This window comes from Poecilia latipinna, unplaced genomic scaffold, assembly GCF_001443285.1.
Source record: "Poecilia latipinna isolate Pla-1442-1.1 unplaced genomic scaffold, P_latipinna-1.0 Scaffold775, whole genome shotgun sequence".
NCBI classification, from domain to species: domain Eukaryota; kingdom Metazoa; phylum Chordata; class Actinopteri; order Cyprinodontiformes; family Poeciliidae; genus Poecilia; species Poecilia latipinna.
Genome location: NW_015113391.1, coordinates 122,608 through 139,833, shown reverse-complemented (window position 1 = coordinate 139,833; position 17,226 = coordinate 122,608). Strand labels below are relative to the sequence as shown.

Below are 17,226 nucleotides of genomic sequence, written 5' to 3'. Positions count from 1 at the left end.
TATAGAAATCAATGCTTAATACATTTACCCAGTTAGATAACTTTGAGACGATTTGTGAGGAAAGAACAAGTAAGCAGTGGGAAAGTTACTTAATTTAAAAAAAAAAAATGTATTGCATTAAAAAATGTATTGCATTGTATATACATTAAAAAATGTATTGTAATATCTGTTTAACCAAACAGATATTACATCAGCCTCTAACATGACAGCTGAATGAGTCTTCTCTATAAGTCTTGCAGTTATATCTTGTTGGGTGATGCGGGATTCAAAGATGAGGTCAGAAAACAAATATTTTCTTGTCGTAGCCTCTCAGCCCTGCTTTTTGCCGTAAAAAGAAAGGGATCTGTGCTCTGACTTGGAAGATATAGGAACGGGATCTTATAAATCTGAAAAATGGGACATCGGGCAAAATTGAAAAATACAATCCAACACCAAATCCATCAAAACTAAATACAATTGAGTTCAATAAATTACCTCCTTGTTAAGTCTGTATATTTTTTTTTTCAGATCTTCTTGTGACACAGATTTGTTTCAGAACATCAAACTGATTTTGATAACAGACAAAGACAAGCTGAGGAGGCACAAAATGAGTTTTCAAATGCTGTTCTCATTCAACCAACCTGGCCTTGTGGAAAACAGTTTTTGCCTCTAATGTTAAATCATGGGAAGTGTTTTTCGCAGGTCTGTAGCTACAATAAGTAGATCTGTAACTTACAGAACATTTTCACCTCAGCTGCTGTACATCTGTAATGCAATCTCTTGCACACATGTGCACACAAAAAAAGGTTCTGTCCCTTTAATGTCAGCCAATCTTTTAATCCAGATACGATAGTTAAGTTGCACATGCAGCATGTAATGCCACATAACACAGCTTGTGTGCGCGCGCGTGCGTGCGTGCGTGTGTGTGTGGGCTTTAGAGTGTGAATGTATAATCTTGCAGAGAACAGATGGTTTTAGCACAGAAACATGCACTTAAATGATGATAAGCCACTGTAATCTGTTGGCTGGCTGTCACTGAGCGTGCTCTGTCTTTGTCTCTTGTCCTAGCACACACTGATACAAGGAGGAAGCAGATGACATTTCTTTGTACTTTTATAATGACTGTTGATATTCTCTCTGAGAGCCGCCCTCCTCCTCCTCCTCCTCTTCTTACTTACCCAGTCTTTGTCACCCCGCTGTGAAAGCCTTTCGGTCTCACTTCAGAGCTGCCTGGAAATTCTGCATGATGACACTTAATGCTCCCTACATCTCCCTAGTAGTATTTTGTTTTCTCATGCCAGTGTTACTGGCTCGAGCGGACTTGACGCACGTGTCACGGCCCGAAATGGCTCGCCGACGGCCTGCAGTGTTCCAGTAATGCTGCTTCTGGTCATTTATTCATAGCTTAATAGAGGCTGACATTTCTGAATCCAGCACACATTCAGCAACAAAACACCACTGTTTTTATTTTTTTTTATATATATATATATATATATATATATATATATATATATATATATATATATATATATATATAGACAGGCTTGAAAAGCTCACATTGTATTCCCAGGAGTGCGTCCTAATTAAAGCGTTGTTCATAACGAGCACTTATGTGGCCGTGCTTCACAGTAATCATTCCGGCGCTAACACGTCCGGGGTTGGTCTCTGCAACCCTTCCCACCATCTCACAGGTTATGTCCGCTCTCTGTCGTCTGGCAGGTTTGATCATCGTGCCCAGCGCCGGCGTGGGCATCGTCCTCGGTGGCTACATCATCAAGAAGCTGAAGCTCGGCGCGAGGGAGTCGGCAAAGCTGGCCATGATCTGCAGCGGAGTGTCGCTGCTCTGCTTTTCGACGCTTTTCATCGTCGGCTGCGAGAGCATCAATCTAGGAGGCATCAACATCCCCTACACAACCGGGTGAGGAAACATTCATGGTTCCTAAAACTGGTAACCATCTGCAGTGCCTTGCAAAAAAAAAAAAAAAAAAAAAAAAGCATTCATAGCCCTTTCAGCTTTTTTTTATATTTTGTGTACCTCCTTGTTCAAAAAAAAAAAAAAAACTGCCATGAAGTTTTGTATTTTGTATTTAAAAGTGAAGATGAAGAACAAAGAACTGGTAAAGTTTGATATTTCTGCCTGAAAAATAGACAGACACCTTGGGAAAAGTTTGAGGGAGTATCGAGGCTTTAGCAGTGCGCTGCATGTTAACACCTGAACATGCAGTAAAGGTGCACTTGCTGCAGCGCAATCAGGGTTCACAGCTTTGGATACTGTGCGAAATAAACAGAGTGGATCCCGTTATCGGAGCGACGCATCCGAAGATGAATAAGAAGCCGGTGTGGGCTTGTGATGCTGCCACCGTTCCATCATCCTCATGCGTTATGGCATTGTGTTGCAGCGTGAAGGAATAATTAGCAACACTTGCATCTGCTCTCTTGTCCCGATGAATCACTTTGCCACCTCTATTTCTGAAAGCGCCGTCGGCGGCGGAGCTTACGGGCAGCCACGCGACGTGCCAGACCCCGTAGCCAACGGAAACACGGGAGGGGGGGGGCACCTTTCACCCGCCGACCTTGAAATAACGTTACATTTCTACTGTAAATACAGGTGTACTCTCGTCTGATTTTAACCATATTAAAATTCATTTTTTGGACCTTTATCAGTCACTTCCCATATTAGTCTAATCATACTAAGCAAGGGGCAAGTTAAGAGATATATGGAGCTTGTGGTAAGATAAAGCATGCAGAGATCTTGCATTACCTTTGCATGTCTGAGTGAATAATGTACGTTCTTTTGGTTTCTAAACATTTGATTTCTGAAATATTTAAAGGAGGTTTTTGAGAAAGAATGCTGCCCGCCAGTCTGCACGAGTAGCAATTTGTTACAGAAGCATGGCTAAGTCAGCCAGGCCTCTGCGAAATTCTCCCCCTATTAAAAGCAAGTTATTCAAAGAGACTTTAATAACCTTTGCGTCTGTTCAAATCCCATAACTGATAAGTTAATAAGGTTGCTGTTTCTTGTGCGGAGCTCATGTTTACGGAGGGCCCACAGAGCTGTCAGAATGCCTCATTATTCACAGCGCTGGTCAGTAGTCGTGAGCAGCACAGATGGGAGGAATATTTCAGCAAACTTTCCTAGTCCAGACTTGACTCTGCTTCACCAACAGGGTGATGAGAAACGACAGGGCCAGCAGGCATGTAAGGTTACATAACGGTCTTAAGAGGTTGTTTTCACTGAGCTGTATAGTGTTCACGGCGCTGGGGACATGATTATGTATTTGAATTACACTTTATTAAAAACTGCAGCAGACTAAATCTCTGTTTACGAGAGCTTTGGTGCAGGTAGACCTGTTCCCGCGCGATGAAGCGTTTTCTCTCTTCACTGATAAAGACAGCCGCTCTCGTGGTTTCCTGTTGTGTGTGTGTGTGTAAAAACTTTCTAACAAGTGCTTTTAATTTCCTTGCATATTATCTGGATCAGATTTTGTTACCACAGTACTTTTTTACTTGATTAGTTTAAGCAGTTTGTAGATAATTACTTTTGCTCAACTAATAGGTTGTTACATGTGATATTTGTTTTTTACAATTATTTTCTTTTTTTTTTTTGAGAGATGTTCTTCACAATACTGTATTATGTTAATCCAAGGAACTGGTCTCTCAGCTCTAAATGTACATTTGTGAATTATTACAGTAATATAATTATTTTTTTGTTACTTTTTCACTTTATTGCTTTTGTGTTTTCCGGCTATGAAATGTTTACCTTTTCTTTTGCTTAGGTGATATTTTTCATATATATACTTTTATATTTTTGCTCATTTGTTTAGTTGATTCAAGGAATGTGTTCGTTAATTAAGAGAGTTTTTTTTTTCTTTTAGTGATTTTAAGAGTTGCTTTTTTGATTAGTTACATTTTATTATAGTCACAATTAATTTGTAACCATTTTTTATGCTTTTGTTAAATACTTATCTCGGTGTCTCACTTTATTAGTTAATATTTAGGCAGATTCTACATAATTAGATTTTGTTTTTACTGTTTGTATACTTAAATGAATTATGAGATATGTGCATGTTTCTCTGTTCCTTTGAGAATTGACAAAAGATCGTGCAATTGTTTTTGTAGCGAAGCACCTTTCTCAGATTTGCTGTTAATGATTATAATATTGTGAATATCTCTGTTGGCATAATATAAAAGGCCAGAAGTATTGATATTTTATGTGATGAGTTTAGAAATGTTTGTGATTTCAGTTTTTTTGATTCATTGTTTCCCGTCAGTGGTTGTGTTTTTAGGATGCGTCCTGGCCTGTTCCGCATTGCTCAGTAGGAAGCTTACCAGAGAAAACCCAATCCTCGCCTCTCTGCGTCTGGTTTTGACTAAACCAACGTTCCAGCTTTAGAGAAACTGTTCCCACACTGCCCAGCGAGCTGGACAATACGTGTCGCATCCTCCGCCCCTCCCCTCCGCTCTTCAACCATGTAACGAATTTGGAAAGGGGGGGACATGGATTATTTGCTAATCCCGCATGCTCAATGATGGAATCAAAAGGATTTGACACAGCGCCTTGGCTAAAATACGTCCAGCCTTCCTGTTCTCTGTTGAAAATCTTATTCTCTCTCACTCTCTTCAGCATCCACGCTGAAGAGTGTTGTTGTCAGCTCCTCCCTTTTGAGCTTAGTGTAGGTTAAAGAAGTAGTCGCCCAATTATCTTCAGGGTTTTGGTTCTCACTGACCGTCCTCAATGAGGAAGTACATCTCAACCGGAAAATGGGACAATAAAATGCTAAATTTGCTTAGATCTGAGCCTGTATCTAAGCATGCGCCAGCCATGTTTTCTCCCGACCAGCCTTGATTTGTCGTCATTCTCGTTTGCCTCTTTTCAGTCCGACACTGACCATGACCCACAGGAACCTGACAGGCAGCTGCAATGTAAACTGTGGCTGCAGGATCCACGAGTACGCTCCGGTCTGCGGCTCTGACGGCATCACCTACTTCAACCCCTGCTTGGCTGGATGCAGCACCGTGGGCAATGACAGCACTGGGGTGAGGCCTTCCCATCTTTACGTTCCTTTTTGGACTCCAGTGACTTTACATAATGTCTAATAAAAAGCGACGTTTGTTCTGCACCATTCAGTACTGTTAACCCTACACATTTTAGTCCTCATTTCAAAAGTCTGGATCCCGTTTTCTGACCACAGACCAGGAACTACACGGACTGCGGCTGCGTTCAGAGCCGCCAGGTCATCACTCCGTCCTCCGGCGGCCAGGTCAACCAGCTCCAGCTGGTCATCGTCAAGACGTACCTGAACGAGAACGGGTACGCCTTGTCGGGGAAGTGCGACCGCACCTGCAACACGCTCATCCCGTTCCTCATCTTCCTCTTCATTGTCACCCTCATCACGGCGTGCGCCCAGCCCTCGGCCATCATCGTGACGCTCAGGTGAGACGCCGTCTCTGGCGACAGTCGTCTGGTCGTCCTCCTGTCTTCACGTCTGCCTCCTGTTTTCCCTGCAGGTCTGTTGATGAACAGGAAAGGCCTTTTGCTCTCGGGATGCAGTTTGTTTTGCTCCGGACCCTCGGTTTGTACACAATGCTTCCTGTTATACATTAACTTTAAGAAAAAATGTAAAGTGCTTTGCATTAGTGCACTCTACATGCATCGTTTAGGGAAAATGATTAAAATAATTAGGCTGAAAACGACCCACTGAGCTTCTGTGCAGGAGGTAATAAAAATCATTATGCAGCACAATTTTATTCTATAGCCAGCTTGACAGCCTGCAGTGTTGGAGAGCAGGAATGCAGCTCCGTACCAAACCTCTGTGACCCTTTGTGCTGTTAGATGTAGACAAGCCCTCGGGGTGAGGGAGTTCTGCTGCAGCATGTCTCTGATCAGCTTTGTATCGCCATGCGAACGGAAAGCTGCTACGCCATGTCTCATAAACTTGTGCACGATATGAACACTGGTGACCGGAGGGGGCGGGGGGGTTGATTTCTTTGATCATACACTGCATACCTGCAGGAACGGAATATAATTTTGGAAATTGAACTTTTGAAAGTCATAATCTGTGGCTGTGAAGTTTTTTTTTTTTTTTCCTAAGCCTTTCAAGATATTTTATTAATAATTAACTTATTAATGTAGTTAACAGTAATGTATTCTGGCACTAAACCTTTAGTAGTTGACTTTATTTTTTTCATCGACCTACTGTGTGCCAGTCAGTTACTTAACCAAATATTAAAGCGGTGTGACTAATTACAACAACATCAATTCACAGAAACCTTTAGAGAAATCCAACCTTTGAGTATATATATATAAAAAAAAAAAGTTGAACAAAATCCGTTTTTGGCCCCCACCCATACTGCCATAGCCCTTTTTAAAGGTTTTCTGTAACATTTCATGAGGTTGAAGCATACAGTGAGGGATCTTTAATTATTTAGCTTTGCAAAATCTGGATCATTTTTTTTTTCCCCTCTTCAGCTCATCACACAGCTTTTCTGCAGGGATTTAGGTCTGAGATTGCCACCAGAAAAGCTTAATTTCATTTGATGAACCACATCTGTGTTGATTTGGCCATATGTAGTAGATAATTTCCCAACTGTAAGACCCAATAATGACCCATTCTATTGGCAGAATCCACCAGATTTTCTTTAAAATCTCCTGGCATTTTTTTCAGAGCAATTTTTCCAAATATACATCCTTTGCCTCAAAACAAACCCACCTGGAGTGTTTGCTGCCAAAAAGCTCAATGCTCATCTAAAATTGGTTTTAATTACATAGTAAAACACTGTACTTATTACTGCATAAGCCGCTGGTAAATATTTTGTAACTTAGGCACTGTTGAACAGTAATTTGTATATAATTATGCTCTAAATTTAGACATAATTATGCAGTAGTGCACTGTAACGTAGTAGGTGCTAACTTACTTGGTAATTAACCGCCGTCACGGTTGGTACATATTGGGTAATTTATACACTGTTAAGCAATAATTTGTCGGTAATTATTCTCTAAAATTGGTCTTAATTACATAGTAAAACACTGTAACTCATTAGGTACTTACTTGGTAATTACATTCCAAATTTGGGACTGTAAAAGAAAGGCTTACCAAAGAAATGTTTATCAGACCAAAGTTAAATTTCGATTCATTTGTGCTATGAAAATTTCATCAACTCAAGTCTCTCCCCTTCCTCAGCCTACATCCCCACGCCCATCTACTTTGGCGCCGTGATCGACACCACCTGCATGCTGTGGCAGCAGGACTGCGGCGTCCACGGCTCCTGCTGGGAGTACGACGTTACCTCATTCCGCTTCGTGTACTTCGGCCTGGCCGCCAGCCTCAAGTTCGTCGGCTTCGTCTTCATCTTCCTCACCTGGTACTCGATCAAGCACAAGGAGGCGCAGGCCGAGCGCTGGCGCCAACACCTGCCTCCCCTGGGCACGGTCAGCGAGCTCGTGTGCCACGCCGGCGGCCGGAAGAGCCACGCCCGCACGCGCTCCTGCCCCGTGTTCATCCCGCCCCGGCCCGACGTGCCGGTGGCGATGCTGCTCGACCGCGGCCACAGCAGCCTGAGCTGCCCGGGCAACGGCCTCAAAGCAATACCTCCTCCCGTCTCGCTGCCGCACCACCACAGAGGCTCCGCCCACGTCTGATGGATGGGGGGGCAGCGGGTTGTTCGTCGTGACACGTGCCTTCCTGTTTTGTTGTTTCTGCACAACACGGCGTCTGCTTTACACAGGACCGACAAGTGCGCCCACCATACCGAAAGGGCTGGTCATCAATTCGTAGGAGAAACTGAGCATATCATCAGCTGCAGCCACTCTGGATAGACGATGTAAGAACATTAAACTGGTGCTACTGTTAACAGACAGGGCATTATAACCTCTGTACGGCAGAAGAGTCATCAACACTGCGTCTAAAGCACAACAGACACTCTGTACTATGCAAAAATCGACATACTGCTCCTTTCCTCTCAATCCTTCACCACACACACCATGTGTTTTTTTTCTTTTTTTAATTAATTTTTAACTAATTGTTCCTTCTAGATTCGAGCCTCCGTCTTGTCATGGTGGCTCCCACATCTTCAAATATGACAGAATTAGATTTTGTATTTTTGTTCACAAGTTTCTCAGATTTATTTCAGTGTCGTCTTCTCTTAACAGTGCCTCTCAGGCCGCCGCGGCTAGTCCAGTACGCAGGTCTGGCTGTCAGGGTTAATGTTAGCCTCAGAAGAATCCAAGATCGCCTTCACCAACTTAACCATGTAGCTTAAAGCAGATAAGCACCAATAGCACATCACTAAATTATACTATCCAAGCAAAAAAAACAAAAAAAACAAAGCAAAACAAACAAAAAAAACAACTAAACTACACAAGAGATTTCTCACAATGTGCTGAAGCTACTGTAAATCCTAAATATGTGAATGCAGGTTTGGAAAAAGTGGTATCATATTTGGCCTTGTATTTATAAAAGCTCCTCCATTCCAGTGGCCATCAAATGTACATAGTTGTTATTTAGCTGTCTAGACTTTTAAAGATTGATTGCAGCAGAGCATGACCCAAACTATCCAGAGAGGGAGTCAACCTTCTGTTGTTTGGTGCCATCTAGTGGACAAAACCATTTTTTTCTGTGAGAAGCCTGTGAATGTCGACGGTTTCAGATCTTCTGTGTGTTTGAGAAATCATGGTTGCAAAAAGTTAAATTAAAAAATTCTCTAAAGTGAACTGTCCAGTTTTACTAAAACTTTTATTTGAAGACTACTAGGTGATCAGTTTTTTATTTTGTAGGAAAAGTAATTTTTTTTTTGCAAAGAGGCAGCAGTGATTCTATTTTTGAGTCTATCCAGTCGATCCAAAAGGTAAATTACATTACTTGGAAAGCCAGACTTAGTTTTGGTTTAAACAAAATTTTACATAATTTTTCTAATTATGTTTTGTTCTCTGAAACGCATTGAGAATTTGTCTGGCGCAAATTGTCTGGTTGAAGGCTCAAGTTTGTATTATTGTGGATCAATTTTTTTGAAGGTATCCATACATGGTCATTGTGTAAATAGTGAAAACAAACAATACCTATTATAGAGCTCATTTATAGCTAGAAATGTATCAATGGACCGATCCATGACATTGTACTTCAAAGTTAGACAAAGCCAAAAAACAAAACATTAAAAAAAAACAAAAAAAAACACTGAAGAGTATTATCCAAATAAAAAGTCATTACAGCTGTCAGTGATCAAAAAAGCCTGTCCCCGCTCTGTCAGGAGAGATTTTCTACTCTTCTTCGGTCCTCATCCAAATTTGACCTCGTTTAAATTTTTTCTCCCAGGGTAAAGTAAGATCTGATTGTGCAGCAGAAACAGAGTTCACCAGATTTCAGCAAAGAAGAGCAGAACATCCTGCAGCGATGGCGACACAATGTTTGCACTGATGTCTGACATCCACAGACCACCTTCAACTTCAGTGTGCTGCTCTCTGTACAAACTTCTGGACTACCTGCACAACAGGGCTTCACGCCGACCCCGGAGTTTTGGCTTTAATGTCCCCCTCTTCAGCGTTTGGACCACAGGTTGATTTTTTTTTTTTTTTTTTCCTGGACAAAAACCTGAAGCTGTATTCTGAAAGTTGCTCTTGGGCTCCTCAGCAGCAGAAGTATAATTGATGTTTGTGAACGCTTGGTTTACAAATGCCTTCAATACTTGATTATAGTCATTAAACCTGAAAACAAAAAGATCAGTTTGTTTGGAGTCATTACAACATGCAGTTCATAGACAAATGAGGAGGCAGAGCTTCAAGTTAACAGTTTATTTCAGCGACAGCGTCATGGCTTTCCTGAAACCACAGTTGGTCGTCAAGAAGGCAGAATGAGACTTTTTGTGGAATAAGATTAAAGCTAAATACATCTCGGACATTATTCAACTGGTTGCTTTAGATCAAAATATACTGTCATATAAAAAGAGCTCAGTTTAAAAAAAAAAAAAAGTTTAAATGTTCCCATTTGCACACGTAAAGCCGCCTCAGCATGCATCATCCCTGGTGAAGATGCATAAAAGGTTTTTTTTTATTGCAGTTGCATAATTTTACATAGAAAAGTAGAAAAATCTAACCTTTAATTTGAGTCCAAAAATTTAAAGTAATGAAATTCTACAAAATGTGAGATCTTTTTTGTTTTTCTTAATTTACACATATGGCACGAGAACCATTTCACTAAGCCACAAATTAAGAAAATATTCCAAACAAAAAAAGAATTGTCAGTTGCTAGAAAAAAAGAGGAACTTCTCAGCTACAATTTAGAAATATATAAAAAAGAAAAAAAAATAGAAAAGTGACAAGGAAGTCTTAGTGAGACGAGATGGTCTAACAGATGGTAATAAAGGTAAAAACAAATAAAAAATATCCAAAGCTCACGAGGAAAACGAAAACAAACTTGATCTCTTGGGTTCCTTCACAACAACCATGAGAGGCATTTTTAAAATCCCTTCTTTAAGAAGCGTACCAGGGAGAAACATTTTCTGAATAATCATTACAAACAGACGTATATTTTCCTAAGTGCAACTATGATTTCAACAACTGGCGCTGTGCGATTTGCTCAGACGAGACCACGATCAATCTTTTCAACAACAAGCCATCGAGGTTTGTCGTCGTTTGCACATGGAGGAAAAAAATATGTGGAAGAGCACTGCATGAGCACTGGTTAAACCCGCAGCATCACTGACCCTACGCCGTGTTCGTTTCTCCTAAAAGATCCCGGTTAACCTGGTTAGAGGGCACAGGGTTGCGTGAAAATCTGTGGCATTTTAAATAATACAAAAAATGGATCATCCTGGGTGTTTAAATTAAAAGATACTACAGTTAAATGTTTGATTTTTTTTCTAATGTTCGATTATGCTACTGCGATTGAATAATATATTTTAAAGTTTGCTTAGTTTTTTTTTTTTTGTTTTTTTTTTTTAAACCTTTCACCCAGGGGTGCCTTTAAATGTGGTGAGTGTTATAACTCCGGCTGATCGGAGACCTTCGTCATCCTCTACAGTAGTAATTATTTAGTGACATCATCAGAAACGGCGACGCTTTGCTGTTTTCGTCTGTAAATATGACTGCGGCTGATTAACCGGCGCTACACGACAACAGTCTAAAGTAAACGCTTTCATGATTGTCTGGTCTAAAATGACTGACACATTGAAGGCAAAATGCTAACGGCAAATCCACACTCCCGCCTTTTGTTTTCTTGTTGTCCAATTTTGTTGTAACTTATGAGCTCTGAGGTCGTAATGGAAACAAGTTTGTGCGTTGACGCGGTGAAGTTCTCAGAGGGTCCTGTGACTGGGCTGAAGACCACAGAGTGACTCTGTAATCACTTATTCAGCTGCTGAGATGATTTCACCTCCCACTGTCTCTGTAGAACAACATTAAATATTCAGTCTCTTTATGGAAATGATCATCTTTAATAGCAACTGCAGTTTGGCTGCATTACGGCTTTTATATATTTATATATATACTTTTTTTTCTTTTTTTCTTTTTTATACACACATTTATCAGTAACACCGTTACCTAATAAATGTTGGCACCAGTAGAAAAATAACTTTATGACTCGTCATATAAATCTGAATTGTCCTGCACAGATCATCTTCTAACTAGTGTCTTTAGCGGATCTCCGGCAGGTTTACTGGGGCCACCCATCTGCCTCAGAGGGTCTTCGCGGAGGGCTCAGTCACCGACCCGCTTCCCTCGTAGGCCTGGGGTGGGGCTTTTAGGACCACCCCGACAGTCTGAGTGCTGCTAGTCTGTGTGGGGGAGGTGATGGCTGGGCTTTTTGTGGTGGTGGTGGTGGTGCTCTGCACTTTTGGCCTCAGAGTCTGTGGGGAGAGAGGGAGATAGCCTTGAGCCTGGAAAATGTCCTCCTCGTCTTCAGGGTCCAGGCTGGAGCCCAGGACCTGCCGGTCGGGGTCCGACTGGGCGCGCAGGCTGTTGTGCGTGCGCATGAGGCCGTCGTGTCGAGCCTCCATCTCAGTCGGTCCGTTCCCGCTAAACGTTTCGTCCTCCAGCTCCTCCAGCTGCCGCGCCCGCACGTCGCTCGGGGTGACCTCGGGTCTGCGCCGACTCGACGACAAGGACTCCTCGAGTCCGTTCTCAAGGCTATCGGGAAGGTCGTTTACAACAGATTCCAGTTTCTGGTCTGGCTTTGAAGGTGCTGGTGGCTTTCTGCTGGGACCGGGGGTGGCGAGTCGAGTCTCCGAAGCCCAGGCCGGCCGGACGACGCTGGCGGAGGCCGGCTCGTCTCCGCTGGCCTCCTCGAGGCTTCCACCCCCGGCCCCAGAGCCCAGCTCTGGCAGGGTGGAGTCGTCGAGCTTTAGAGTTCGGTTGAATGGGTTTAAAACGTGTCGCAGTGCAAACATTTTATCAACATCCTTCTGGAAATTGGCCCAGTTGTCCGGGCTGGGTCTGTAGTCAGGCCTACATTCATACAGGCTTTCGTTTATGCTATACAAATCCTCCAGTTCCTGCCAGTTCACCTCCTCGTCTGTCAAGTTGGGCAGCTTAACCCTGTCGTCCTTCCCATACTGGCTGTGTGCTGCCGAAACAAAAAAGAAAAAAAAAAAAAGAAAAGGAAGATTTTCAGGGGTCGGGAGTAGAAATGAGGAGGCGCGACGCTTGGAGTTCAATTCAGACAGCATGCATGCAGTCATGCCCGGCTTCTGGTTCTGACTACAGCAGCAGAGGCAGAGGGTTTGTGGCACCAAAGCAACAAGCTCACTTCAAAGCAGCACAGGATCAAGACGCCACACACACACACTGAGCTCAAGCCACAAACGAGGAAAGCATTCTGCTCTTTTAGAGAATCCAAAGAGACATTTAATCATTCATCACAGACTAAGACTCTAAAGCCCCGCAGTAAATACAGTGCTTCATGAAAAATACACATCTCCAACTCATTCACAGTTTTTCATGCTACAACCCCCAAAAAAATAAATAAATAATGTATTTTTTGGGGGGATTTGATGTAGCAGATCACACAGCACATTTGTGACATGGAAGGAAAATGTTAGATGGTTTTCAATAGTTGTTACAAATAAAAACCCTCTAGAGTGGTAAGAAAAACCCTAAACATAAAGTACAAATCAGAGATACAGTGGAGGTTTTGGATCAAAACAAAATCACGAGTTAAAACGGCCCCATCAGAGTAAATACTTACTCAAATACACATCATGTTTGTTTTTTGTTTGAAAAAACTAGCAAACCTCCTCCCCCGCGCCCCCCAAAAAAAACATTTAATCTACTTTCTTCTCCTGTGTATGTGCTTCTTTGTTCAAGTCTGCCACATAAAATCCCAATAAAACACATTGAAGCTTGAGGTTGTAAAATGACAGAAAGTGAAAAAGTCCGAGAGGCATGAATAACCTTTTGCAAGGCACTGAATATTATGGCACTGAATAAAGACAGGCCTGCATTAAAGTGAGATACAAAGCAAAGATACCTGGAATAAAATAAACCCATGAAAAAAGAAAACAGGAAAATAAGCTGTTGAATGTCATGTGCCCCCCCAAAAAAGGAGTAAAAGTAAAAATAAAAAGCCAGGAAAGAAAAAATAAGAAAAGAAATTTGCTGCAAAAGCACACAAGAGCTGCAAATAGAAATGTGAGAAAAGGAAAATCAGGATCAGCGCCCCTTAGGATTGGCATCTCTGCTTAAGAGGAATTCCAGTATAGTGCAGGACGAGATGGCTGGACATAAACTGAGGGACTCACGGAAAGGAAAGGCTCGGCCTCGTCTTTGACCACTTTCGATGCTGCTGTCGCCTGGTAAGCAGGTGTCAGAGGGGTCACAATGCAAGAAAGTTTCAATTCTACATCTGGGATATGGCTATGAGTGAACATGAATTACTGCTGGTTTGGTTGTGATGTTACTGGAGATGCACTGAGCGGAACTGGATGTCCGATTTCCCGGCTCCTGTTTTAATAAAGCTTTCGCCATGCTGATAGTCATGATTTTTTCATTTTTCTTTTTTTTGGCAAATCGGATTTCTCTTAAAGTTTAATTCAAAACTGAGATTTCCAGAGACGGCTGCCAACATGCCAACAATTTCCATGAAGTTCAAAGGATGACATGTGGCATTACAAACCAGATTTGACAAAATTATAAATAATATTTAATCTGTCCAGCTAATCCACCGTTTCGTCCATGTCCTCACTGGACCTTGTTGTGACATCAAGTTGAAATGGAAAGTGCCGTTTCCACACTGTTCCCAGAGCAAAATGTCTTGATACGTTAAGGCATTAAGAGACCTTTGTTTCCAAGAAGGTCTCTATGAACTGTTCTAGTCTAATTGGTCTGAAGTTTGCAGCTAATCCACTTTGCAGAATGTTGACTGCCTCTGCGCCGCAGCATTCGTTGATGTTGTCGTTTTTTCTTTTTACTTTTATTTATACAGGTTGTCTCATTAAGACCCAAGGTCTCAATTTCTTGAGAGACCATCAAGGTCACATGGCCTTGTCCTTTGGGGCTCGTCTGCTGCTATTCCCATGACCTCCCACTTATCGCACAGGTGGCATCCAATTTCGGTACCAGGCTAGAATTCACCAGGCTTCCAAGAGGGATTTATTTTGTAAAAGCAGTCCAATCTGCATACACCTGTTACCATGACAGAAGAGTCTTCTGAACGTGACTCAGTGGAGTTTACATGGGGTCCATTCGGCGTTTTGAAGGCGACTGAACTTTGGAGTTTCAGATTGCCTGGGAAATCAAATCGAAAACTGCTGAACATGTCTCAGTGCATCTCTAGATTTTACACCTGCACAGGATGGGATGATGTTTTGCTTATGTGGCTACGGGAGGCATTACATGAAATGCGAGAGGTTAGAGGAATAGCTTCACACTTTGGGTGCAACACTGGATGGACTTCCTGGTGACGGAAAGTCCCGTCCTCTTTGCGTGAGGCGCAGAGAGAAAGGTTGCATTAATCACCCCAAAGCGTCAACCTGTTCCTACCTCTTAATGTAACAACGTGTGACTGGATGACTTAGTGACATGCACTCTACTGCTTTGTATTTTTATTTTCAGATGGCCATGCTATACTGTGGAAAAACTCTATATTTTACACATGGAAGGAAATGTGTAAAAAGTACGGGGCAGAGATGATCTTGCAAGTTTCCAAGTGGCTGCACTTAAATGCAGCAAATGAAAGTGAAGAAAGTCTGTGCGCAGAGGAAGGGGGGAAAAAAAACAACAAAACAACGTTCTGTTGAGATTTGTTAGCATGTTCCCAGCATGCAGCCACGGATGAAACATCAGCACCCCATGGATGGATGTATTAGTGGGAATGAGGCAAATTCGACCCATGCAGGTGTTAAAGAAAAAAAAAAAAAAAAAAAAAAAAAAAGCTGCTGAAGAGGAACAAAACTTGTTGGGTACCTGTGTGGCTCATAGCTTCCTCCATCTTTACCTCCTGATTGGAAAAGATAACAGTGATCAATTGTTAATGCCTTGATTCAAAAGGGACGTAGGAGGGAAACAAATCAGTCACACTGAGGCTTTTCTTCATGCACCGCTGCTGCTAAGCGCTATAGAGAAACGCAAACACTGGAGAACTAAGGAGAGAAAGAGAATTGGGTATGAAAGGAGGAAAACATGGAAGGAAGGTAGAAATTGATTTAGGGCAAACTGGATTTGACAAGCGGAGAATGAAATGGTTTTCTTCTTCTTTTAGATAAAATATGCAGGTGTGAGATTTCTGCATTCATTTACTCTCGCCATTAAGTTTTAATCGTGTATTTCACGGGGGAAAAAAATGGTAAAGAATAGTTACTTTACCAGTCATTTTACTGGTTAACAGAAGAGGCGTTTGATTCTAGGAACGGGAGCCAGTTGAAGTAAGAGCCCCCAAAGCCGTTTTGCGACACGAGTCCGTCATGCTAGGAGCGAAATGAGTTTTTTTGGAGCACAGCTTGGCTGCTCCGTGACTGCATTTTGCAGCTGCTAATTACAGATGAGGTGGTTTTACCGTCGGGCCATAAACATCGCAGGCAGCTCGTGCCACACGCAAACGCTGCAGGTTTACGTCATTGTGACATTATGCAGTAACCGCCTCCACCACTACGCTGCCAGTTACGACATTGACAGTTTTCTCACACACTCGAGAGTCAGGAAAGGAAGAAGACGGCCAGAATGGACGACTGTAACGCAGCTTTAGACTATTGACAGGCTACAACTTCATATCCTCGAGGAAAAAAAAAAACAAAAACAAAAGAGAAAAACCAGAAAGATCCAGAGCTGAAAGAGAAGCCAAGAGTGTATGTGTTACAGTGACTTAAATATTAAAACACAAATCTCTTAAAAAAAAAAAACCTTCACTTGCAATTTTACCACTCGATATGGAGTAGATTATTTTCAAACACATGCAGCATGCGTGGATGTGCAGACACACACCGTCCAAACTAAAAACAGATCCGCGACACAAGAGGGAACCCTCTAAAAACAACCATCAACAAATGCAGCATTGCATAACGACTGCCAAACTAAATCTAGATGCAAATCATATCCGTCACTACTGGTGAGGTAACAGCTACCAGTATAAACCCCTTATTCAAAAGTCCGTATGCGCCCAATGACAATAAGACACGAACCAAACAGACGGCAGCATTCTTACCCGTATCCGAGCCTTTAGGCCGAGGATTACACTGCTTGTACCCTTGACAGCTCCTCATCTCCATGAGCTGCGCGTGGAGAGAGTTCAGGACGTCCCGATCCACAGCGTAAACTGCGTTCGTCAGCTGTGAATACAGTTTGAACGTGCAAAGATATTTACATTTTGTCTGCTTGTCTCCATGTGTGCTTTTTTTTTTTCTTTTTTTTTTTTTCCTGGAACTTAGTAGAAAATGACCAGTCATAAATTCTCAAAACTTAATTGCTTCGAAATGTCAAAAATGGTAACGACATGGTGAATAGAGCTTCAGAGTGATATCGAGTCTTTAGGCCAAGACTTTTGAAAAAGTCTTCACCGTGATTTCAGATCAAACTGAAATAATCTTCTTATTGTTCCTCGGATCTTGAGGTGTTGAGATCAAAAACTGTTTACACAGGGCTCTTCAACCTACCAACCTTTATCATCTTAAAGGTTGGTAGGCTTTTGAAATAAGCCAATTCATCATTGCTTATAACTTCTCTTTTCTTCTTGAGATATTAATGTGAAACAATTTAAGAAAAAGCAGCTGCTTCCAACCAGGGTTATTTTATTTGCCGATTTTTTTTTTCTTTTTACTCCATTATCTCCC

The 17,226-nt window shown here is 42.0% G+C and overlaps 2 protein-coding genes across 7 annotated transcripts in view; one reads left to right on the top strand and one right to left on the bottom strand.

Moving 5' to 3' along the window:
- The window catches only part of slco5a1 (solute carrier organic anion transporter family member 5A1), a 37,122-nt gene extending 28,397 nt beyond the window's left edge, over window positions 1-8,725 (top strand). The window contains exons 6-10 of the mRNA XM_015046338.1: window positions 1,699-1,897; window positions 4,857-5,016; window positions 5,172-5,413; window positions 5,488-5,552; window positions 7,161-8,725. Coding sequence (XP_014901824.1) covers window positions 1,699-1,897; window positions 4,857-5,016; window positions 5,172-5,413; window positions 5,488-5,552; window positions 7,161-7,618 — 1,124 coding nt within the window. The 3' untranslated portion in view covers window positions 7,619-8,725. The remainder of the gene's footprint in view (window positions 1-1,698; window positions 1,898-4,856; window positions 5,017-5,171; window positions 5,414-5,487; window positions 5,553-7,160) is intronic.
- A 1,207-nt stretch (window positions 8,726-9,932) lies between these two features.
- Window positions 9,933-17,226, bottom strand: part of sulf1 (sulfatase 1) — an 86,834-nt gene continuing 79,540 nt past the window's right edge. For 4 of the 6 annotated variants that reach the window (XM_015046332.1, XM_015046331.1, XM_015046335.1 and 1 more), the window contains 2 exons: window positions 16,602-16,725; window positions 9,933-12,530 (listed from right to left, as the gene is read on the bottom strand). In XM_015046332.1, coding sequence (XP_014901818.1) covers window positions 11,644-12,530; window positions 16,602-16,725 — 1,011 coding nt within the window. In that variant the 3' untranslated portion in view covers window positions 9,933-11,643. Of the gene's footprint in view, window positions 12,531-13,704; window positions 13,756-15,367; window positions 15,402-16,601; window positions 16,726-17,226 lie in introns of all 6 variants that reach the window. The other 2 variants (XM_015046336.1, XM_015046337.1) reach the window with 2 other exon arrangements.